Raw genomic sequence first — 16682 nt, 5'->3', positions numbered from 1 at the left:
CCTTCCTGGCTACAGCTGTGCTTCTCTGGGGCCATTCTCTCCCCTTGCCTCATTCCTACCCACCAGTGCTGGCAGGAGACCCCTCTCTGCCAGCCATCTCTGCTACTCTCAGCACACAGGCTGCATTCAAAGATTTGTTCTCTTCTCCAGACAGGGTCTACAGTTTGGGAACTGGTCTTGGGTGGCACAGGTAACAGGATGAGTCCTGGAGAGAGCTTGCCAGGGGCCAGGATAATGCTCGTAAGACCACCGCTTTGACATTGGCCTTGTGACTACTTTTTAGAGCAAAGAGCTGTGAGTAGCCAGGGAGCTCAGCAGGCCACAAGCAGTCCAAGGGAGACGGGGCCAGCACCCACACCTCAGTCAGAGCTCAGAGTGGGGCTGTCACCCTAGCAACGTGACAACTGCAGGGAGGGAGGTACAGCCCCAGAAGAAAAGTGGTTCATAGGCCAGGCGCGGTGGCTCACACCTGTAATCCCAGCACTTTGGGAGACCAAGGCGGGCAGATCATCTGAGGTCAGGCATTCAAGACCAGCCTGGCCAACATGGTAATACCCCGTCTCTACTAAAAAATACTAAAATTAGCCGGTCGTGGTGGTGGGCACCTGTAATCCCAGCTACTCGGGAGGCTGAGGCAGGAGAATCACTTAAACCGGGGAAGTGGAGGTTGCAGTGAGCCAAGATCGCACCGTTGCACTCCAGCCTGGGCGACAAGAGCAAGACTCTGTCTCCCAAAAAAAAAAAAAAGGGTTGTGGTAACTCCTGCTGGTGTGCCTAGTATAATGGGATTTTACTTACATAACGATCTCTTGCCAAAAACCTCAAATTTCCTACATCAAGGGATTCTGTATTTTCAGTCTTTATATAATGTCCCCTTACACAATTTAAGATACTAGATTTTTGCCATTTCATTTGCACCCAAAATATATTAACTCCAGACCCTTGGGAGAAACCTATTGTTTTAATTAGCTTTCATTTAGGCATCATTAAAGAACTGATCACAAAGGGTTTCACGTAAACTGGTCATTTATTAGCAGTAGTACTGTTTGGCGTAACAGGTTTCTAGTAAATAGGCATGGAGTTGCATGGAGGTGACAGAGGCAGGCGTAGGCCAGCTTCACTCACTTCTTCCACTCGTTCTTTTCGTAGTCCCACTTGGAAGCTAAGCCCTGGATGGGGTTCACCTTCATGTCCAGCATCCTCTTGGTCTGCATGGCCACCCACTCTTTGTCAAAGGTTTGCGGGAGGGGGCCGTACACTACGGTAGGAGACAGGTTATTGGCAAGGTGTCTCAACAGGTTGTTTCTACGCCAATCCCTTACACAGGTTAAATCCTCCCAACGTATCAGCCACTAGATCAGCAGAGCCACCTGCCACCCAACACCCGCTCAAACACATGGTTTCTGACAACTGACATTGACATTTTAAAATTATTCCTTTGTTTGTAAAAAGATAGCAACAAAATAAGCTAAAAGCCTAAGGTCCTCTCTAAAGGCTATGGATAACAAGATCTAATAAACAGAGCCCAAGGTGACCTGGAAGATCAAATAGATCAATAGATTCGGGTCTGTTACTAACCCACATCCACATTCAAACCATCAAAAATGCCTGTTCTGCCTGGACAGAACCCTTAGCAAAAGATGCTAAGTGACTGGTGAGCACATAAACCGCTACTGAAAACGTGGTGCGCTGTCCAAAGTAGTCAAGATATTTCACCACCCAACACGCATGGTCAACTATGAATAATCAGATGCTGGCTTATAAACTAACCTCCCACCACTTCAGTTCTCCAGGTCACCAAGGCCTGGAGAACAATCCTGAGATGAACGATGGAATGGAGTCCCTACCTCATGGCCTCAAGGTGTGGAGGCCCCACAGCCCACCGCTGGGCACTGCAGGCTGGAGCCCCAGTCCAGGCGCCCGGGCCTTCCTCCCTCTCTACTCACCATAGAGCTTCTGCCACATGATAACGAGAGCAGTGAAGCCGATGAAGAACATGGCAGTGCCCACAACCGTCTTCCACTCATTCGAGCCCCTGTTCATCTCAGCAAAGGTCTCCTTGAACTTAATGCGATACACTGGGGGCAGAGAGGACAGCCATTTACAGGCACAAAGGTCAGCAGCTCCCTCCTCTGCAACGTTCAACCACTTCTCCTCAAAACCACACTTGTGAGGGAGGAAACACAGAGCTGAAGGATACACCAACCCGGGCCACATCGTGGTCATGCATGTACCATGCACGTGGGCATGTGCACACACGTGCCCACGCAAGCATGTGACGGGAAAAGGAAGGAAGAAAATGCATGGAGTTTCCTTTAGGTGGAAATTAAAACTGCAAAATTATTTCTTACTTGAATTACAGTGTTAGGGTCTATTTAATCTCGTTATTTTTATGCCCCTTTCATACCAAACAGTATGCATTTTGCTGAGTTTCTTTTAATAAGTTACAGTAAACAATGTCTTACCCAGCAGATATGCTGAGAGGCTACCTCCACTCAGCACAGAGAAGGGGGCCTAGCCAAAGATCCCATCAGCTGGCAGAGCACAAAAACTAGGGCCCTGGGACAGTGACCCCGAAACCCAGCAGAGCAGCCCTCCTGTGCAAGACTGCTCTCTAGACAGCAGGCCCAGAAGTGAGCAGAGGCTCTCACACACACACACACACACACACACACACTCTCACACACACACACACACACACACACACACAAACACGTCCCAGAGCTGCTGGGCACGCCTGTGAGTTCCCTCAATACCCACACTCGACTTTCTCATCCATGGACAGGCTGCTCCAGGACGCCTTCTCCTTCTCCTTCAAGGCCTTCTGGCTGGCGGACAGGTGCTTGACATGGGCCACATCCGGCAAGGGATAGTCACGCCGATCCACGTAAGCTGGGAGCGAAAAGTCTTCCCTCTTCACAACACCTTCTGAAAAACACATTGAATAAATCTTCGAAAATCCATGTAGGTTGAGAGTCACACACAAGGTGATACTTCTGAAAACCAAAACACACACACGTGTGCACACCTTGAAACCCTGGGTCATCTCAGGGGGTCACATCCACTGTTTAAACAGCTGCAGGAGTGTGGTGGAGGCGGAACAGAAGCGCTTTTCATCACGGCCAACAAAAACCCACCGGGGCAGCTGCTAATGAATCCTGGGGCCAAGGTGCCCAGAGCCAGCACTTCCTACATTAACAGTTACCTACAGGGCCGGGCGCGGTGGCTCACACCTGTAATCCCAGCACTTTGGGAGGCCGAGGCTGGCGGATCATGAGGTCAGGAGATCGAGACCATCCTGGCTAATATGCTGAAACCCTGTCTCTACTAAAAATACAAAAAATTAGCCGGGCGTGGTGGCACACACCTGTAATCCCAGCTACTTGGAAGGCTAAGGCAGAAGAATCGTTTGAACCCGGGAGGCAGAGGTTGCAATAAGCTGAGATCGCACCGCTGCACTCCAGCCTGGCGACAGAGCGAGACTTCATCTCAAAATAAAAAATAAAAAATAAAAATAAAAAACAGCTACCTGCAGACGTGGTCCAAGGCCCTCAGGGCTCCCTGAACAGGAGACTGGACAAACTGAAAGCCTATCTGCAAGGGACTCAAACTAATGAGGAAGAACAAAAACTATAAAACACTGAAAGCGTTTCAAGTTCAGAAACAAAGACACGTGAAAAGATAACCACGACAGCACTGTTCCAGGGAACCTGTGTCCAACCAGGACTAAGAAATCGTGCTAGCTCTTAGAAATGAGGATCATGGAGCCATTCATTCAAAACATATTTACCAAGCACCCTCTACAGGCAAGGCAGGGTTCTAGAGATCTGGGATCATCAGTGAACAAATTGGTCACTCCTGCCTAGTGGCACTTACACTTCTAAAAGTGGAGAACAAACAATAAACATAACAAATGTGCAAATCACATGTTTGGAAAAAGTACTCTGGAGAAAGAGTAGAGCAGGGGGTCATCAGGAATGTGTGGATGGCAGGAAACAAGGGGCAACGTCCACAGGATGAGGCCGACCTAGGAGCCCGAATGCAGAGGGAGTGTGCACTCAGGAGTCACAGAGCATGGGCAACGTCGTGCGCTTCTCCTTTCCGGAAATCATGTGCACATACTCACATACATGTAATGAAACACACAAAACTGACAAGGCAAGCCACAAACTGTTACACGTAGGAGGCAGGAAGATCTGAGTGAGGATTTCTGCTCTATCTGCTTCTGTTATTTTAGTGCCTTCAAAGCAACAGGTATCATGAGGGAAAAAGTTCAGAAATCAGACAGGTAAGGAATAGCTTGGTTGTACTTAGTCGTCCCACTGTTAGAAGCTGTTTCTCCAATTCTGTCCTACATCTGCAAGAATTCTTTGTGTTACACACTGGTCTGGAGGTACGATGCCCACAACAATGCTTCAACTCCATTAGCTCAATCCCAGGGACTAAAATCTCCCAAATCATGTGAACAGTAAATCAACATTCAGCTTTAAGCAAAGTCATATACAGAGTTCTCTACACGTTTATCTTAGCCATGCAAATGACTAGTGTACTTGCAAACTTATACTTGACACCTCATCCCAAAACTGAGGTGGGATTTGAGGGACATGAGATGGAAATGGCCTGAATTACTTTCTAATTTTAAAACCCTAATTCTATGAAAATGATTAGTGAACTATAAAGAACAGTTGTATACTGAATATTTTTATCAAGTTCAGCACCCCCCCAAGAGGTTTCTAAAGTTTAAAACACTCAGCTTACACGAGAGTTATTAAAAACAAATGTTAATATGGATGAGGAGAATGTTCTAGAATCGACTGTGGTGCTAATGACAAAACTCATTATATGAATATACTAAAAACCAGGATGTAAACCTTCAAAACCTTGGCGCATGCAAACCTTAAAATTGCATCTTCCAGAATAAGAATGACCAATTCATGGTTTCAGGGGTTCTTCAGAGCTTCAGGCCTGGTCCCCCAGCAATTAAGGGAAAAGCAATGGTTAATATACCAAACATTTCTTCTAAAGAGAGAGAAAAACAGACTCCAGATTCTAATGAATGTTTGTCACTGCTTCAACATGGACAGATTTCTGCTGAGCCTCTCCTGGGGAGATGTAGTATATCTGGGTGCTCCTCACTCAGGTGCATCACCATGCAAATATCCTAACTGACTTCAGTGACGGCTGATGATATTCCAGACTGCTTTAATATCTTATGTTGAGAACATTTCATGTATTATTCATGTGTGACTTACATAAGTTAAAAGTTAACAGACAAGACTTGTCTAAGAGCCTGCAGTTCGTCTTCATCTGCCTCCTGTGTGCTGGAGATACAGCAATGAGTAAGACAGGCAGGGTCCCCAGCCTCAAAAGGCTTAACTCGAACAGGCTGAGACGATACTCAAACAGACATGCATTCATGAGGCATCCAGTGTTATAAGGAAAAGCACAGCAAGGTGAAGTGACAGGGAGCTTCCTGACAAAGGGTGGTCAGGAGAGGCCGTTCTAAAAGCACATTTGTATTGAGGGTGAATGATTAGACAGAAGTGACCATCCACAACTCAGGGCTCTACGGGAGGAATGGTGTAAGGCCGGGGGCTGGGGCAGTGAGCAAGTGGGGAGGGGTGGTTCTGATGGTGGTTTTTGGTTTTTGAGTACAACAGTCAGTAATGAGATCAGAAAGGCAGGCAAGACCAACTCTAACCAGGCAGGGTGCAGACTCTACAGAGGCTACATGGAGAGTTTCTTCCAGAAGCCTTCCCTGAACCCCACATCGGGCTAAAGGCTTCTACCCAGGAGCCATCTCTTAATAAAACACTGTCTTCATCCATCTGTCCCTCTTCAGATTGCAAACAGCCTCCTGGAAAGAGTGTGTATTTCATCTTCTTTTTCTTCTCGGTGCCTAACAGTGTCTGGTATAAAGTAGATAGATGCCAGATACATGCAAAACTAAATGTGCTGTATGCCAGACACAGAACTAAGCTCTGTCCATATACTTCAGGTGAGCAAAGAGATTCCTAAGCTTCAGTAGCTAGTCCTTGACAGAAATGAGATGAAAACCCAGCTCAGGCTATGAAGCCCAGGTTCTTCCGTTTCCATTGTCTCTATTATGTAAACAGACGTGATGCAAATGGTTGGGAGCTGTGGGGGCAAGGTGGGGAGGGAGGTCATTAAGGTTAGTTTTGGTGCAGAAGATCTTTTGAAAGGGGTAGATCTTGAAGCTTAAAAAAGTGGAAAGGAAGGGAAGGGTAAGGGGGGAAATACCGGTATCACCAAAGATCCAGAAGAGATTCAATTTGATTCCTAAACACTTCTTAATCTAGAACCCAGCCTTGTGAGAATATTTGTATCTCCCCTAAAGACCCTCAAGAGCCAAACTAAGGTCTTTAAAACTCCAGCACAAGGCCTTATACACAGTAGGAGCAAAATGAAATTAGCTCAGCCTATTCAAAAGTAAGAAAAGTCACACTTACCATGTGCTCGTGCACACACAGAGGTGGAAATTGCTCGCTTGCCAACTAGGCTAAATACCCTGGTAGCCAACATTCTGAAAGATAAAAATGTACACCTTCTCTATGAATAAGGGCAAACAGCAAGGAATGAGTCTTCTTTTTGCCCCAGAGCATTTTGGAATTAAATTCTTTTGGTTGCTTCTCCCCAACGCAAATGATCCATTCTTTACTACTGTCTTTGAACTCATAAAATAACCTAGGATGAGGTTTTTCTTAGTAGTTGGCATGCTTTTAAGGAGCTTCATTATAAATCAACTGCCATAATATATACGAGCTTCAGGCAATTAACAGAACATTGGTCTTTTTAAAAAAACAAGGAAAGGCCAGGCACAGTGGCTCACGCTGGTAATCCCAGCACTTTGGGAGGCCGAGGCGGACGGATCACCTGAGGTCAGGAGTTCGAGACCAGCCTGGCCAACACGGTGAAATCCCGTCTCTACTAAAAATACAAAAATTAGCCAGGCATGGTAGTGAGCGCCTGTAATGCCAGCTACTTGGGAGGCTGAGGTAGGAGAATCGCTTGAACCCGGGAGGTAGAGATTGCAGTGAGCCGAGACCGCACCACTGCATCCCAGCCTGGGCAACGAGAGCAAGACTTCGTCTCAAACAAACAAAAAAAGGCAAGAAGAAAAAATGTTAACAAGGCGACTGTGAAAACGCTAGAGATCATTAAAGCACTGTGCTGCCGTTACAGGCTCCATTCTTCAGGGGGCGGTGGGGGGAGGTAACAGCTCACAGGGATGGTGGCACGCATCACATTCAACTGAGTATTTGTTTAAAACCTAACACCGCATATACATAGACTAGAAGGGGAAATTGGAGAAGGCTGCCAACACTGCCCCGGTCAATTTCCAATCCCTGAGGAGAGCGGAAAACCTGGTAGACCCCCGCCTCCCCCCGGTCCTCCTCGATTCAGGTCCATCTACCCTACACCGCCCCCTTTAAATCGACCCTTCGGAGGAATGGTGAGGGTGATGTGGGAAAATACCCTCCTCGGGGCAGAATAAACAAGCATGACGTCAGGGCTGAACGCCCGCGTCTAACTTCTCTCCTTGGGCCTAGCCCTTGCGTGAGCAAACAACTGGAAACAACTGGAAACTGGTGCCCTCCAGGCTAGGAAGCCGAGCGCCGCCCGGGAGCCCCGCAAAACCCAGGAGGGGTTGCAGGGACCTTTGAAGGAGCAAGGGCGGAGGCTGCAGGTACAGAGCGCGGGCCCGCCTCCCCATAGCCTGCGCCCTCGGTCAGCGGGCGCTCCCAAGGTCAGTGACCGAGGCCGGCCCGCAGCCGCCGCGCGACCTGCGAAGACGGACCGGGAGCTTCGGGACGGCCCCCCAAGCCTGGAGCCACGGAGGCCGGAGTGCCCGCGGGCCGGCCTCAATGTCACCTGGCTCCGAGGCCCATTCAGTGCTTCCTGCGGAAGCCGGGCGGCCAGGTTGCGGGCGTGCAGACTCGACGGCTCCCGGTCCCCCGACCCGGCCCGACGGCCCCGCACCGGCCACCTCCTGCCTCACCTGCCGCCACTGCCTCTGCGACCGCCCTCTACGCCCGGTGTCCCGCTACCGGAAGAGAGCAAGGCCGCGCCGCGGAGCACCACGGGATCGAGGAAGACTCCGCCTGCACCCGGCCGCGCGGAGGTCACCGTGGAGCGGAAAAGGGTAGCGCTGAGAACGTCGTAAAATGCCGGGCCGGGCTGCTTTCCGGCAGGCGTTGGAGAGGCCGCTTTCCGGCGGCGCCGGGCGAGAAGCGCGAGTGGGGTCTGGGGCTGCGGCTTCCCAGAGGTGCGAGTCGCTTTTCGAGCAGCCGAGGCCCGAACGGGACCGGGCCTGAGGGGTCCCCCCACCAGCCCGCGGCCGCGCCATCAATCGCCGCCGACTCGTCCCGCTTCTCGGCTGAGGCGCCGCGCGGCCGGGCAGCGGGTCCAGGCCTCAGCCGCGCGCCCAGGGGCCTCGGGGCCCTCCCGGGTCAGCATGCCCGGGGTGAAGCTGACCACCCAGGCCTACTGCAAGATGGTGCTGCACGGCGCCAAGTACCCGCACTGCGCCGTCAACGGGCTCCTGGTGGCCGAGAAGCAGAAGCCGCGTAAGGAGCACCTCCCCCTGGGCGGCCCGGGCGCCCACCACACCCTCTTCGTGGACTGCATCCCCCTCTTCCACGGCACCCTGGCCCTCGCCCCCATGCTGGAGGTGGCCCTCACCCTGGTAAGCGCGGAAAGGGCCCCTTCCCCGCCCTTGCAGGCAGGCTGGCCTCCCCTCAGTCAGCAGCGAGGCAGCTGGCCCAGCGGCCGCCCTCCAGCAGGCTCCTATCCCAGGACCCGCTCCCTAGGGTGGCCGTGGCCAGGAATGGGGTGATCCACGACGGCGCTTGGGTCTTGGCGCTGAATAAATGGCGTCTCGTAGTAGCAGCGACTTTAACCGTCGTGGATGCTTGTAGAGGCGCTTTAAGGCGACCAGTTATACGTTAGTTTCCTGAAATCAGTAGCCTTTGTAGAAACAAGTCATCGTTAATTTGGTTTCGACAAGGATTCGACAAGAGTTTCCATTGAGGATTTCGAGTTGCAGGAAGTTTTCACGTTGTTGGGACATTAATCGCTAGCATTTGGTTCTTCGCACCTTCACAGAGCCGATTCCTTATCTGGCAGAGTGTAAATGCTGTGAGTCTTTGGCTGTCGGTACTCGGGCACCCTGGAGCTCGGACGCTTCTAGAAAGGTAGAGTTGCCAGATCAGAGCTGTGTCTTCCAGTGATGCATCTCAGGCCTCGCTCCCCTTGAATGTGCCTGAGCTTTGTATAAGGAGCGCGAGTGGGGTCTGGGGCTGCGGCTTCCCAGAGGTGCGAGTCGCTAGTGGTTAACAACTTATCTAGAATGCTTCCATGGCTTTTAAAAGCTAGAGAATTTCTGTGGGGCCGGGCGCGGTGGCTCACGCCTGTAATCCCAACACTTTGGGAGGCCAAGGCAGGCGGATCACCTGAGGTCGGGAGTTTGAGACCATTCTGACCAACATGGTGAAACCCCGTCTCTACTAAAAATACAAAAATTAGCCAGGCGTGGTGGCAGGCACCTGTAATCCCAGCTACTCGGGAGGCTGAGGCAAGAGAATCGCTTGAACCCAGGAGGCACAGGTTGCAGTGAGCTGAGATCGCGCCACTGCACTCCAGCCTGGGCAGCAGAGCAAGACTCCGTCTCAAAGAAAAAAAAAAATTTCTGTGAAATTAAACAGCAGGAGCAGACGATCTATCCAACACGCCTTTATGGTTTTGTTTGCAATGACAGCTTTATTGAAATACAGTGGGAAAAAGATGTAGCATGCAGGTAGACTAGTTGGTAACTGAATTTTAGGCAGTATCTTTTCAGTTACGGTGATGAATGAAGGGAAAAAGACCATCTATAAATTCTATCGAGTGGTTAAAACTTGAAGGAAAAGTAAACCGTAGCCTGAGACCTACATACCTGAACTGAGATGCTGTTTGTTTTTCATTTAAAAATATACTGTGATGCCAAAAAATAGTAGCTAATTCATGTAAGAAGTAGCTAAGCTTGAGAAGGCATAAGTAGAATTTCTTTATCTGTGTCCCTGCCACCAAGTAAAACGAAGCCATTTCATAATCTACCGTTTCATAACTTACCTAATTATGACATCCAAGTCAGTTGTGGGCAAGCAAGAAGTATCTTTGGGCAAACAGTCCTGGCGTAAGGTTACTGGGCACATCCTTGAGTGCCTGTTGAAGTTAAACTTCATATAATTTCCGGGTAGGATTCAGATGATTATAATACTTAGGTGATATTTATAAAACCAAATATTTTAGCTCTTGAAGAAATGTGCTGTCAGTACTGAAACACCACTGGGGGGGGGATGTGTATGTTTTAATCCAGGTCTTTCCAACCATCTTTTTGTTTTTTTGAGATGGAATTTCGCTCTTGTCACCCAGCCTGGAGTGCATTGGCATGATCTCGGCTCCCTGCAACCTCCGCCTCCCGGGTTCAGGTGATTCTCCTGCCTCAGCCTCCCGGGTAGCTGGGAATCCAGGCGCCCACCACCACACCCAGCTAATTTTTGTGTTTTTAGTAGAGATGGTGTTTCACCATGTTGACCAGGCTGGTCTTGAACTCCTTACCTCAGGTAATAGGCCCGCCTCCACATTCCAAAGTACTGGGATTCTAGTCATGAGCCACTGCGCCCAGCCTTTCTAACCATCTTAATTGTTCTGTTATCAAGAGAATTATTGGATCTGTGAAATGCATTGACTTGCAGGGAGCTAGATTCATCAGTAGCATTTATGCAGGATTATTCATTCACTTTTCTAATAAATGTTTTTGAGTGTCTGCTTTGCGCCAGGCCTGTGCTGAGGAGGGATATGGCTGTGGATGAAACACAGTACCTGCTTAGCACTTGAAGGTGCAGCAAGCCAACAGGCACAGTACCTGAACCTCACAGGCGGAACTTAGTAAAAAAGTGGCAAGGGATTCGAGAGAAGTCAGCTAGCCTAGGCTTGGGCAGTCAGGGCAGTCAGGTTGCCCAGAGAAAGGGTCATGCAAGTAGTGGGCCAGCCCTTGACCCTCAGGAGATGGGGGATGGAGGGAGAGCATTCAAGGTACCGGCATGTGCAAAGAGCAGGAGAAAATAGTGGGCAGAAGAGGAGAGCAGGTAGGGGAGTTTGGAGAGAGCAATAGGATGGAGTGTAAAGGGGCAGTGGGCAGAGAGAGTTGAGTGGTGGACAGGTTGCTTTGTAGTGACTTTGTAGATCATGCAGAGGCATTTGGGCACCATCCTGAGGACAGATGGAAACCACTGGAGGAGAGGTGCATGATCAGATCTGTGCCTTCAAGTGATGGCCCCAGCCTTTAGCAGAGAGGATGCTGGAGACAAGAGTACACCCTACACCCAAGACTAGAGGCAGGGAAGTGGCAGAACTGAGTGCAGCGTGGGTACGGAGAAGGGGACAGAAGAAAGGGCAAGCGGGAGAATCCACAGGTCTTGGTGACTAATCGTGCGTGGACCTAGGGGAAAAGAAGTGAGGGTGTACCTAGGTTTCTAGCTTGTGCGCTGGGACGATGGTGATGGTGCGGTGGTGCCATTTGTTGAGGGAAGAGGCCGAGAAACAGGTCTGGGAGGGGGTGATTACTTCTGATTGGGGTATGTTAAGTTCGAGATGTTCAAATGAAGAAGTCCTAGGTTGAAAGGTGAAGAATGGGTCTGGGTTCAGAGACCAGAGATGTAGACTGAGAACTAACAGTGTGCCAATGACTTCTGAAGCCATGAGAGCAGGTCATAACGCTTGGGGACTGCGTAGGGAGAAGCTCTCCAACTGCATGTTTCTTCTGCTCTCACCACCAACAGTCAACACAGAAGAAGACTTCTGTGACCAGATGTGTAGGAGTTTCCCCACACACCAAGGAGCGGGCATCAGCTAGGTGTCCCCGCGTTCTGTTCTGACACTACCTACCTGGAGATAGTGTCAGAGCCCACAGGTTGAGGGCTCAGCAGCAAGTCCAGGCTCTGGAACTTCTGACCCCCCAGCTTCAAGGTGGGATTTCCTTGGCCTCCTGTTTGGATTTGATTAATTTGCTGGAACAACTCACAGTGCTCAGGGAAACCCTTATGTTTTTCGGTTTATTATACAGGACGCTGCAAAGGATACAGATGAAGAGACACACAGGGCAAGGTGTGGGGAAGGGGCAAGGAAGCTCCCTGCCCTCTTGGGTTTTTATGGGAGCTTCATGACATCAGCATTCCTTCCCCCGGGATCTAGGGGGGACCCTCTCCTGGAGGATCTTAAGACCCACCGTCAGCAAGGTGGAGAGGGGAGCAATGGAGTGGAAGGAGGGCAGGAGAAGGTGGGGTCCTAGCACCCCTGAGGCTCACACACCTGGCATTCTAACAAGACTAACCAGGGCAGTGAGGAGCCAGGAACGGGAAGGAAAACCAGTATCTCTCATCACACCCCAGGAACGTGGCGTGGCGAACACGCTGGCTTTTATGGGTTGAGTGGAGGAGGAGTCACAGAGCAAATAAGGACCAGCCCAGGGGTGGGAGAAGAAGATGTGGCTGCTAGCCATGTAAAATCCTGCCAGAAACTTCTAGGAGCTTCTTGAAGACAAACTTGAACCTCACTTGGAATGTCAGATATCGCTTATTCTTCTCATTCTTAAGTAACCTTGACAGAGTTGAACACTTCTGTTCCGACTATGGGATATGAATGCAGTACTTGATAGAGTTAAACCCAGGAACTGTAAACAACTGCATTCAAGTCACCTGTACGTGAATTTTCCCCAGGGAGCAGGGCTGCCTCCCAGACCACTTACCAGGGAGGGAAGATGCCCAGAGGGGACCTTGACTGCCTGCTGCCTGAGCGTGAGAGGGCACAGGGCACCGGGCACCGCAGGGGCCTGCTCTGACCTTGCTCCCTCACCTTGTTCCTAGTTAAACTCTGCACTGTGGACATCCAGCCTCCAGCACCTCCGCTCACCACATGAGTCCATCCAGCAAGTTAGGGCCACACTAGACTCCCTGCAGTAACTACTCTTCAGCAGTGAAAACAAGCAGTAAGTTTTGCTAAGCAGTAGTTATTTGTACTGACTCTTCCGAGATGGAGTCTCGCTCTGTCACCGAGGCTGGAGTGCAGTGGAGTGATCTCGGCTCACTGCGACCCCCACCTCCCAGATTCAAGCAATGCTCCTGCCTCAGCCTGTGGAGTCGCTGGGACTACCAGCGCACACCGCCATGCCCGGCTAGTTCCTTTTTATTTTAGTAGAGACAGGGTTTCACCGTGTCGCCCAGGCTGGTCTCAATCTCCTGAGCTCAAGCAATCTGCTTGCCTCACCCTCCCAAAGTGCTAGGATTACAGACGTGAGCCACCGTGCCCGGCCCTAACGAGAATTTTCTCATATTCACGAAAACTCATTCCCTCAGCAGTTGACAAATATGAAAAAGACAGCAATCCAGTGCCCATGAAATAACATTCAGAGGAAAGTTACAGAGGAAAATTTGCAGCTGGAGTCCATCCACGAATTTTGTACTTCAGTTAAGCTATTTATATTATTCCCCTTTTGACTTAGTGACTTTCTAACCTGAAGGCAATGAAAACTCTCAGTGTTTGAGCCGTAGTTTATGAGGTTATCAGCCATAGAAGATGCGGTTTTAACAAAACATCTAAATCCATGCAGCTGTGTAAATGAGGCCTTATTCTCATGGCTCTGTTCTATGCAGAGAGCTTCTTATTGGAATTGTTTTTGATAAGGGAGAAAGACCATAGACTGTCCATCAAAGGGCAACATTAGATTCCTTTGAAAGGCTTTTCGTTATTTTCCATTAAAAAAAAATCCTTGCATTTGTGCATGCTTTTTATTTTTTTAAGTACTTACGCCTATTAACTTATTTATCCTTATAACCCTTTGACGTAGGTAGTGAAGGAATTATTTTTAATAGCAGAAACCCATAAAATGTTAGTAGGAAAATTAGCTTGAACCTGTTTCTCTAATCCCTTTTTGCCCTTTTCCCCTCGTTGATTTCTAGTGCGGTGGAGCAGCTTTCTGTTACGTTCTGCTCAGATGACTTGCTTGCTCACTGGCCTCATCACCATGATTTCAGGCTAGAATTCTTGCTGTGGCCTCCATGTGGGCCTGCCCCCTGCTCCTCTACACAGCAGCTGCCCTGGAGCTCTCCTATGCCCCTACTCCCTCCTGCCCTTTGTTCATCTCCAGAACATTCACGTGCCACCTTGGGAATGCGGAGAGGGCTGCTCTGGTTCCCCCTTTGAGTTCTTCCCCCTGAACTTCACCCTCCATCTCGGTCCCTTTGACTTCCCAAGCTCTTCTTTCATGGTTCCCGCTCTTCTCATTCCATAGAAAAATCAGCAGCTGACTTGAGAAAGCTTTCCTTCTCAGTGAAAATAACAATTCCTCTGCTTCTGAACTTCAAGGCCTACTTTTTGCTACAGATAAGAAGGCTCAGCCGGTTACCCTCAGCTTGTTGGTAAATGGCAAGTTGTGGTCCCTTCCTCGCCTTCTTTTTTTTTTTTTTTTTTTTTGAGACGGAGTCTTGCTCTGCTGCCCAGGCTGGAGTGCAGTGGCCGGATCTCAGCTCACTGCAAGCTCCGCCTCCCGGGTTCACGCCATTCTCCTGCCTCAGCCTCCCGAGTAGCTGGGACTACAGGCGCCCGCCTCGTTGCCCGGCTAGTTTTTTGTATTTTTTTAGTAGAGACGGGGTTTCACCGTATTAGCCAGGATGGTCTCGATCTCCTGACCTCGTGATCCACCCGTCTCGGCCTCCCAAAGTGCTGGGATTACAGGCTTGAGCCACCGCGCCCGGCCTTCCTCGCCTTCTTTACAGTTATTGTACAGTCCCTTTTACACAAGGGGCGTGGGGGGCCAGTGCAGATGTTTGCAAGGCTGCCGGGAGAAGTTACTGCCTCTGTGCAGAGTCTAGTTGGGAATGAATGGGGTGGCCCCAGCCCTTTTCGTGGTTCTCTTCCATGTCTGGAACAGAGGCAGCCAAAAAGGGCATTGAGCCAAAAAGGGGTGGTAGGTAGACTCCTGCTGAGGTGAAAATGTCCTGTCTCCCCAAAAGTAAATGAAATTGCATGAGTAAGTGCAGGATGTGGAAGGTGTCTGTATTCAGAGTCAGTTTGACTACATTGACAACAGTCTCCGCAGAGTTTTCTCCTGGACTGTTATTCTCATCTTGATTTTTCACAAGATGCGCATCAGGGTATGGGGTGTCATACAGCGAAGCAGGGACATGGAAATGGATTCGTTGGGAACAGAGGTTGGGTGGCTTCTCAGCCCTGCCTTGTCTTGCCTCGCTTCGGAGGAAGCTAGTTGCCTGGAGTGTAGCTGCCACTTAGATCCACCGCAGCTTTTCATGCGGGAGCCATTTGGGCTGAGGACAGGACCCTGCAGCCACTGGAGACCTGGCTGCCACACCCACACCCACACCACCAGCACGCCCCATCCTCTTTCCCTAGCCCACTCAACTCCAGGGTGCTCTCACCTGCTGCCTAGTTCCAGATTCCGGCCTGTCAGAGGAAACTGCCCTTCTTATTAGAAGTCGTCCACCCTGCCACTGTGAGTGCTGAGGCGTGGCCGAGCCTCCGTTCCTCCCTTTGAGTTCTCCGTTCCTCAGTTGGTGAACAGGCTGTGTGTGCCCCTCATAGTTATCCATGCAGCTAGCTTGGTTGTTCTTGTGTGTGTCATTCAGAGGTTCTGAATTCTTTGGTTTTTTGTTTGTTTGTTTGTTTGTTTTGAGACGAAGTGTCGCTCTGTCGCCCAGGCTGGAGTGCAGTGGCTGGATCTCAGCTCACTGCAAGCTCCGCCTCCCAGGTTCACACCATTCTCCTGCCTCAGCCTCCCGAGTAGCTGGGACTACAGGCACCCGCCACCTCGCCCGGCTAGCTTTTTGTATTTTTTAGTAGAAACGGGATTTCACCATGTTAGCCGGGTGGTCTCGATCTCCTGACCTCGTGATCTGCCCGTCTCGGCCTCCCAAAGTGCTGGGATTACAGGCTTGAGCCACCGTGCCTGGCCAAAAGTTCTAAATTCTAAAGCCAGGCCAGAGCTTTTGTGACCTGATTCACTTTAAGGGCAACCTCTTCAAAGCAGTCTACTGGAAGTTCCAGGTCATGACATTTTTCTGCTGGAGTTTGGTTGGGCCCTTGGAGTTTTCTTACAGGAATTCGTCCCTCAGCAGGCAAAATGTGAGTTGAGATATACATGGTGTTTGTCATAGGAATCATCTTTTGTACCAGGTGCTTTCTGTGCTCTGAGAGCGGGTACAAGGTGATACCATATGTGTTTACTGGGCTACGAGTCCTGACCAGGTGGCTTCAGCCCTGGAAAGAAATGGAGGAGCCAACTGAGACTGCTGCTGGGGGTCTTCGGGAAGTTGCCTGTAGCTGAATAAAAAATATATCCTGTGCTTTTCCTAGAAAATGTTGTATGGTGTGGTCAGCTGAGTAATAACCCCCCAAATATGTCCACGTCCTAATCCCTAGGCCTTACGTAGCAAAAGGGATTTTGCAGATGTGATTAAGTTAAGGACTTGAGGTTGGAGAGATTATCCTGGATTACCTGGGTGTACCTCATGTAATCACAAAGGTCCTTTGTCAAAGGGAGGCAGGAAGGTCAGAGAGAAAGGAAGAGATGGATGGTGGAAGCAGAGGTCAGAGTGAGGTGGCCGTGA

The 16682-nt window shown here is 50.1% G+C and overlaps 2 protein-coding genes across 4 annotated transcripts in view; one reads left to right on the top strand and one right to left on the bottom strand.

The window, feature by feature from the left end:
- Positions 1 to 1008: 1008 nt before the first annotated feature.
- On the bottom strand, positions 1009 to 8236 carry LOC111553886. Of its 2 annotated transcripts, none has more exons than XM_023229026.3 (5): positions 8021 to 8236; positions 6471 to 6544; positions 2761 to 2928; positions 1947 to 2078; positions 1009 to 1258 (listed from the first exon to the last, which is right to left on the bottom strand). In XM_023229026.3, exons 2-5 carry the CDS (start codon positions 6541 to 6543, stop codon positions 1122 to 1124), a joined length of 510 nt encoding a protein of 169 aa, XP_023084794.1. In that variant the 5' UTR covers position 6544; positions 8021 to 8236; the 3' UTR covers positions 1009 to 1121. The 2 variants fall into 2 exon arrangements, with proteins under 2 accessions (XP_023084794.1, XP_023084795.1); XM_023229027.3 differs by having other exon boundaries at positions 2761 to 2925.
- The window catches only part of EMC8 (ER membrane protein complex subunit 8), a 22080-nt gene continuing 13561 nt past the window's right edge, over positions 8164 to 16682 (top strand). Inside the window, exon 1 of one of the 2 annotated variants that reach the window (XM_023229025.1) lies at positions 8164 to 8707. In XM_023229025.1, coding sequence (XP_023084793.1) covers positions 8477 to 8707 — 231 coding nt within the window. In that variant the 5' untranslated portion in view covers positions 8164 to 8476. The remainder of the gene's footprint in view (positions 8708 to 16682) is intronic. The other variant, XM_023229024.2, reaches the window with a different exon arrangement.

This window comes from Piliocolobus tephrosceles, chromosome 17, assembly GCF_002776525.5.
Source record: "Piliocolobus tephrosceles isolate RC106 chromosome 17, ASM277652v3, whole genome shotgun sequence".
Taxonomy (NCBI): Eukaryota; Metazoa; Chordata; class Mammalia; order Primates; family Cercopithecidae; genus Piliocolobus; species Piliocolobus tephrosceles.
This window is presented reverse-complemented; position numbering and strand designations above follow the sequence as displayed.

Bases quoted from the DNA above. Each gene is read 5' to 3' on its own strand.
- LOC111553886 (XM_023229026.3), bottom strand. From the start codon at position 6,543: ATGTTGGCTACCAGGGTATTTAGCCTAGTTGGCAAGCGAGCAATTTCC. The intron at 2,929-6,470 runs GTAAGTGTGACT...TGTGTTTTTCAG, and splicing joins TGTGTGTGCACGAGCACATG to AAGGTGTTGTGAAGAGGGAA. The intron at 1,259-1,946 runs GTGAGTAGAGAG...CTCCTACCGTAG, and splicing joins CATGTGGCAGAAGCTCTATG to TGTACGGCCCCCTCCCGCAA.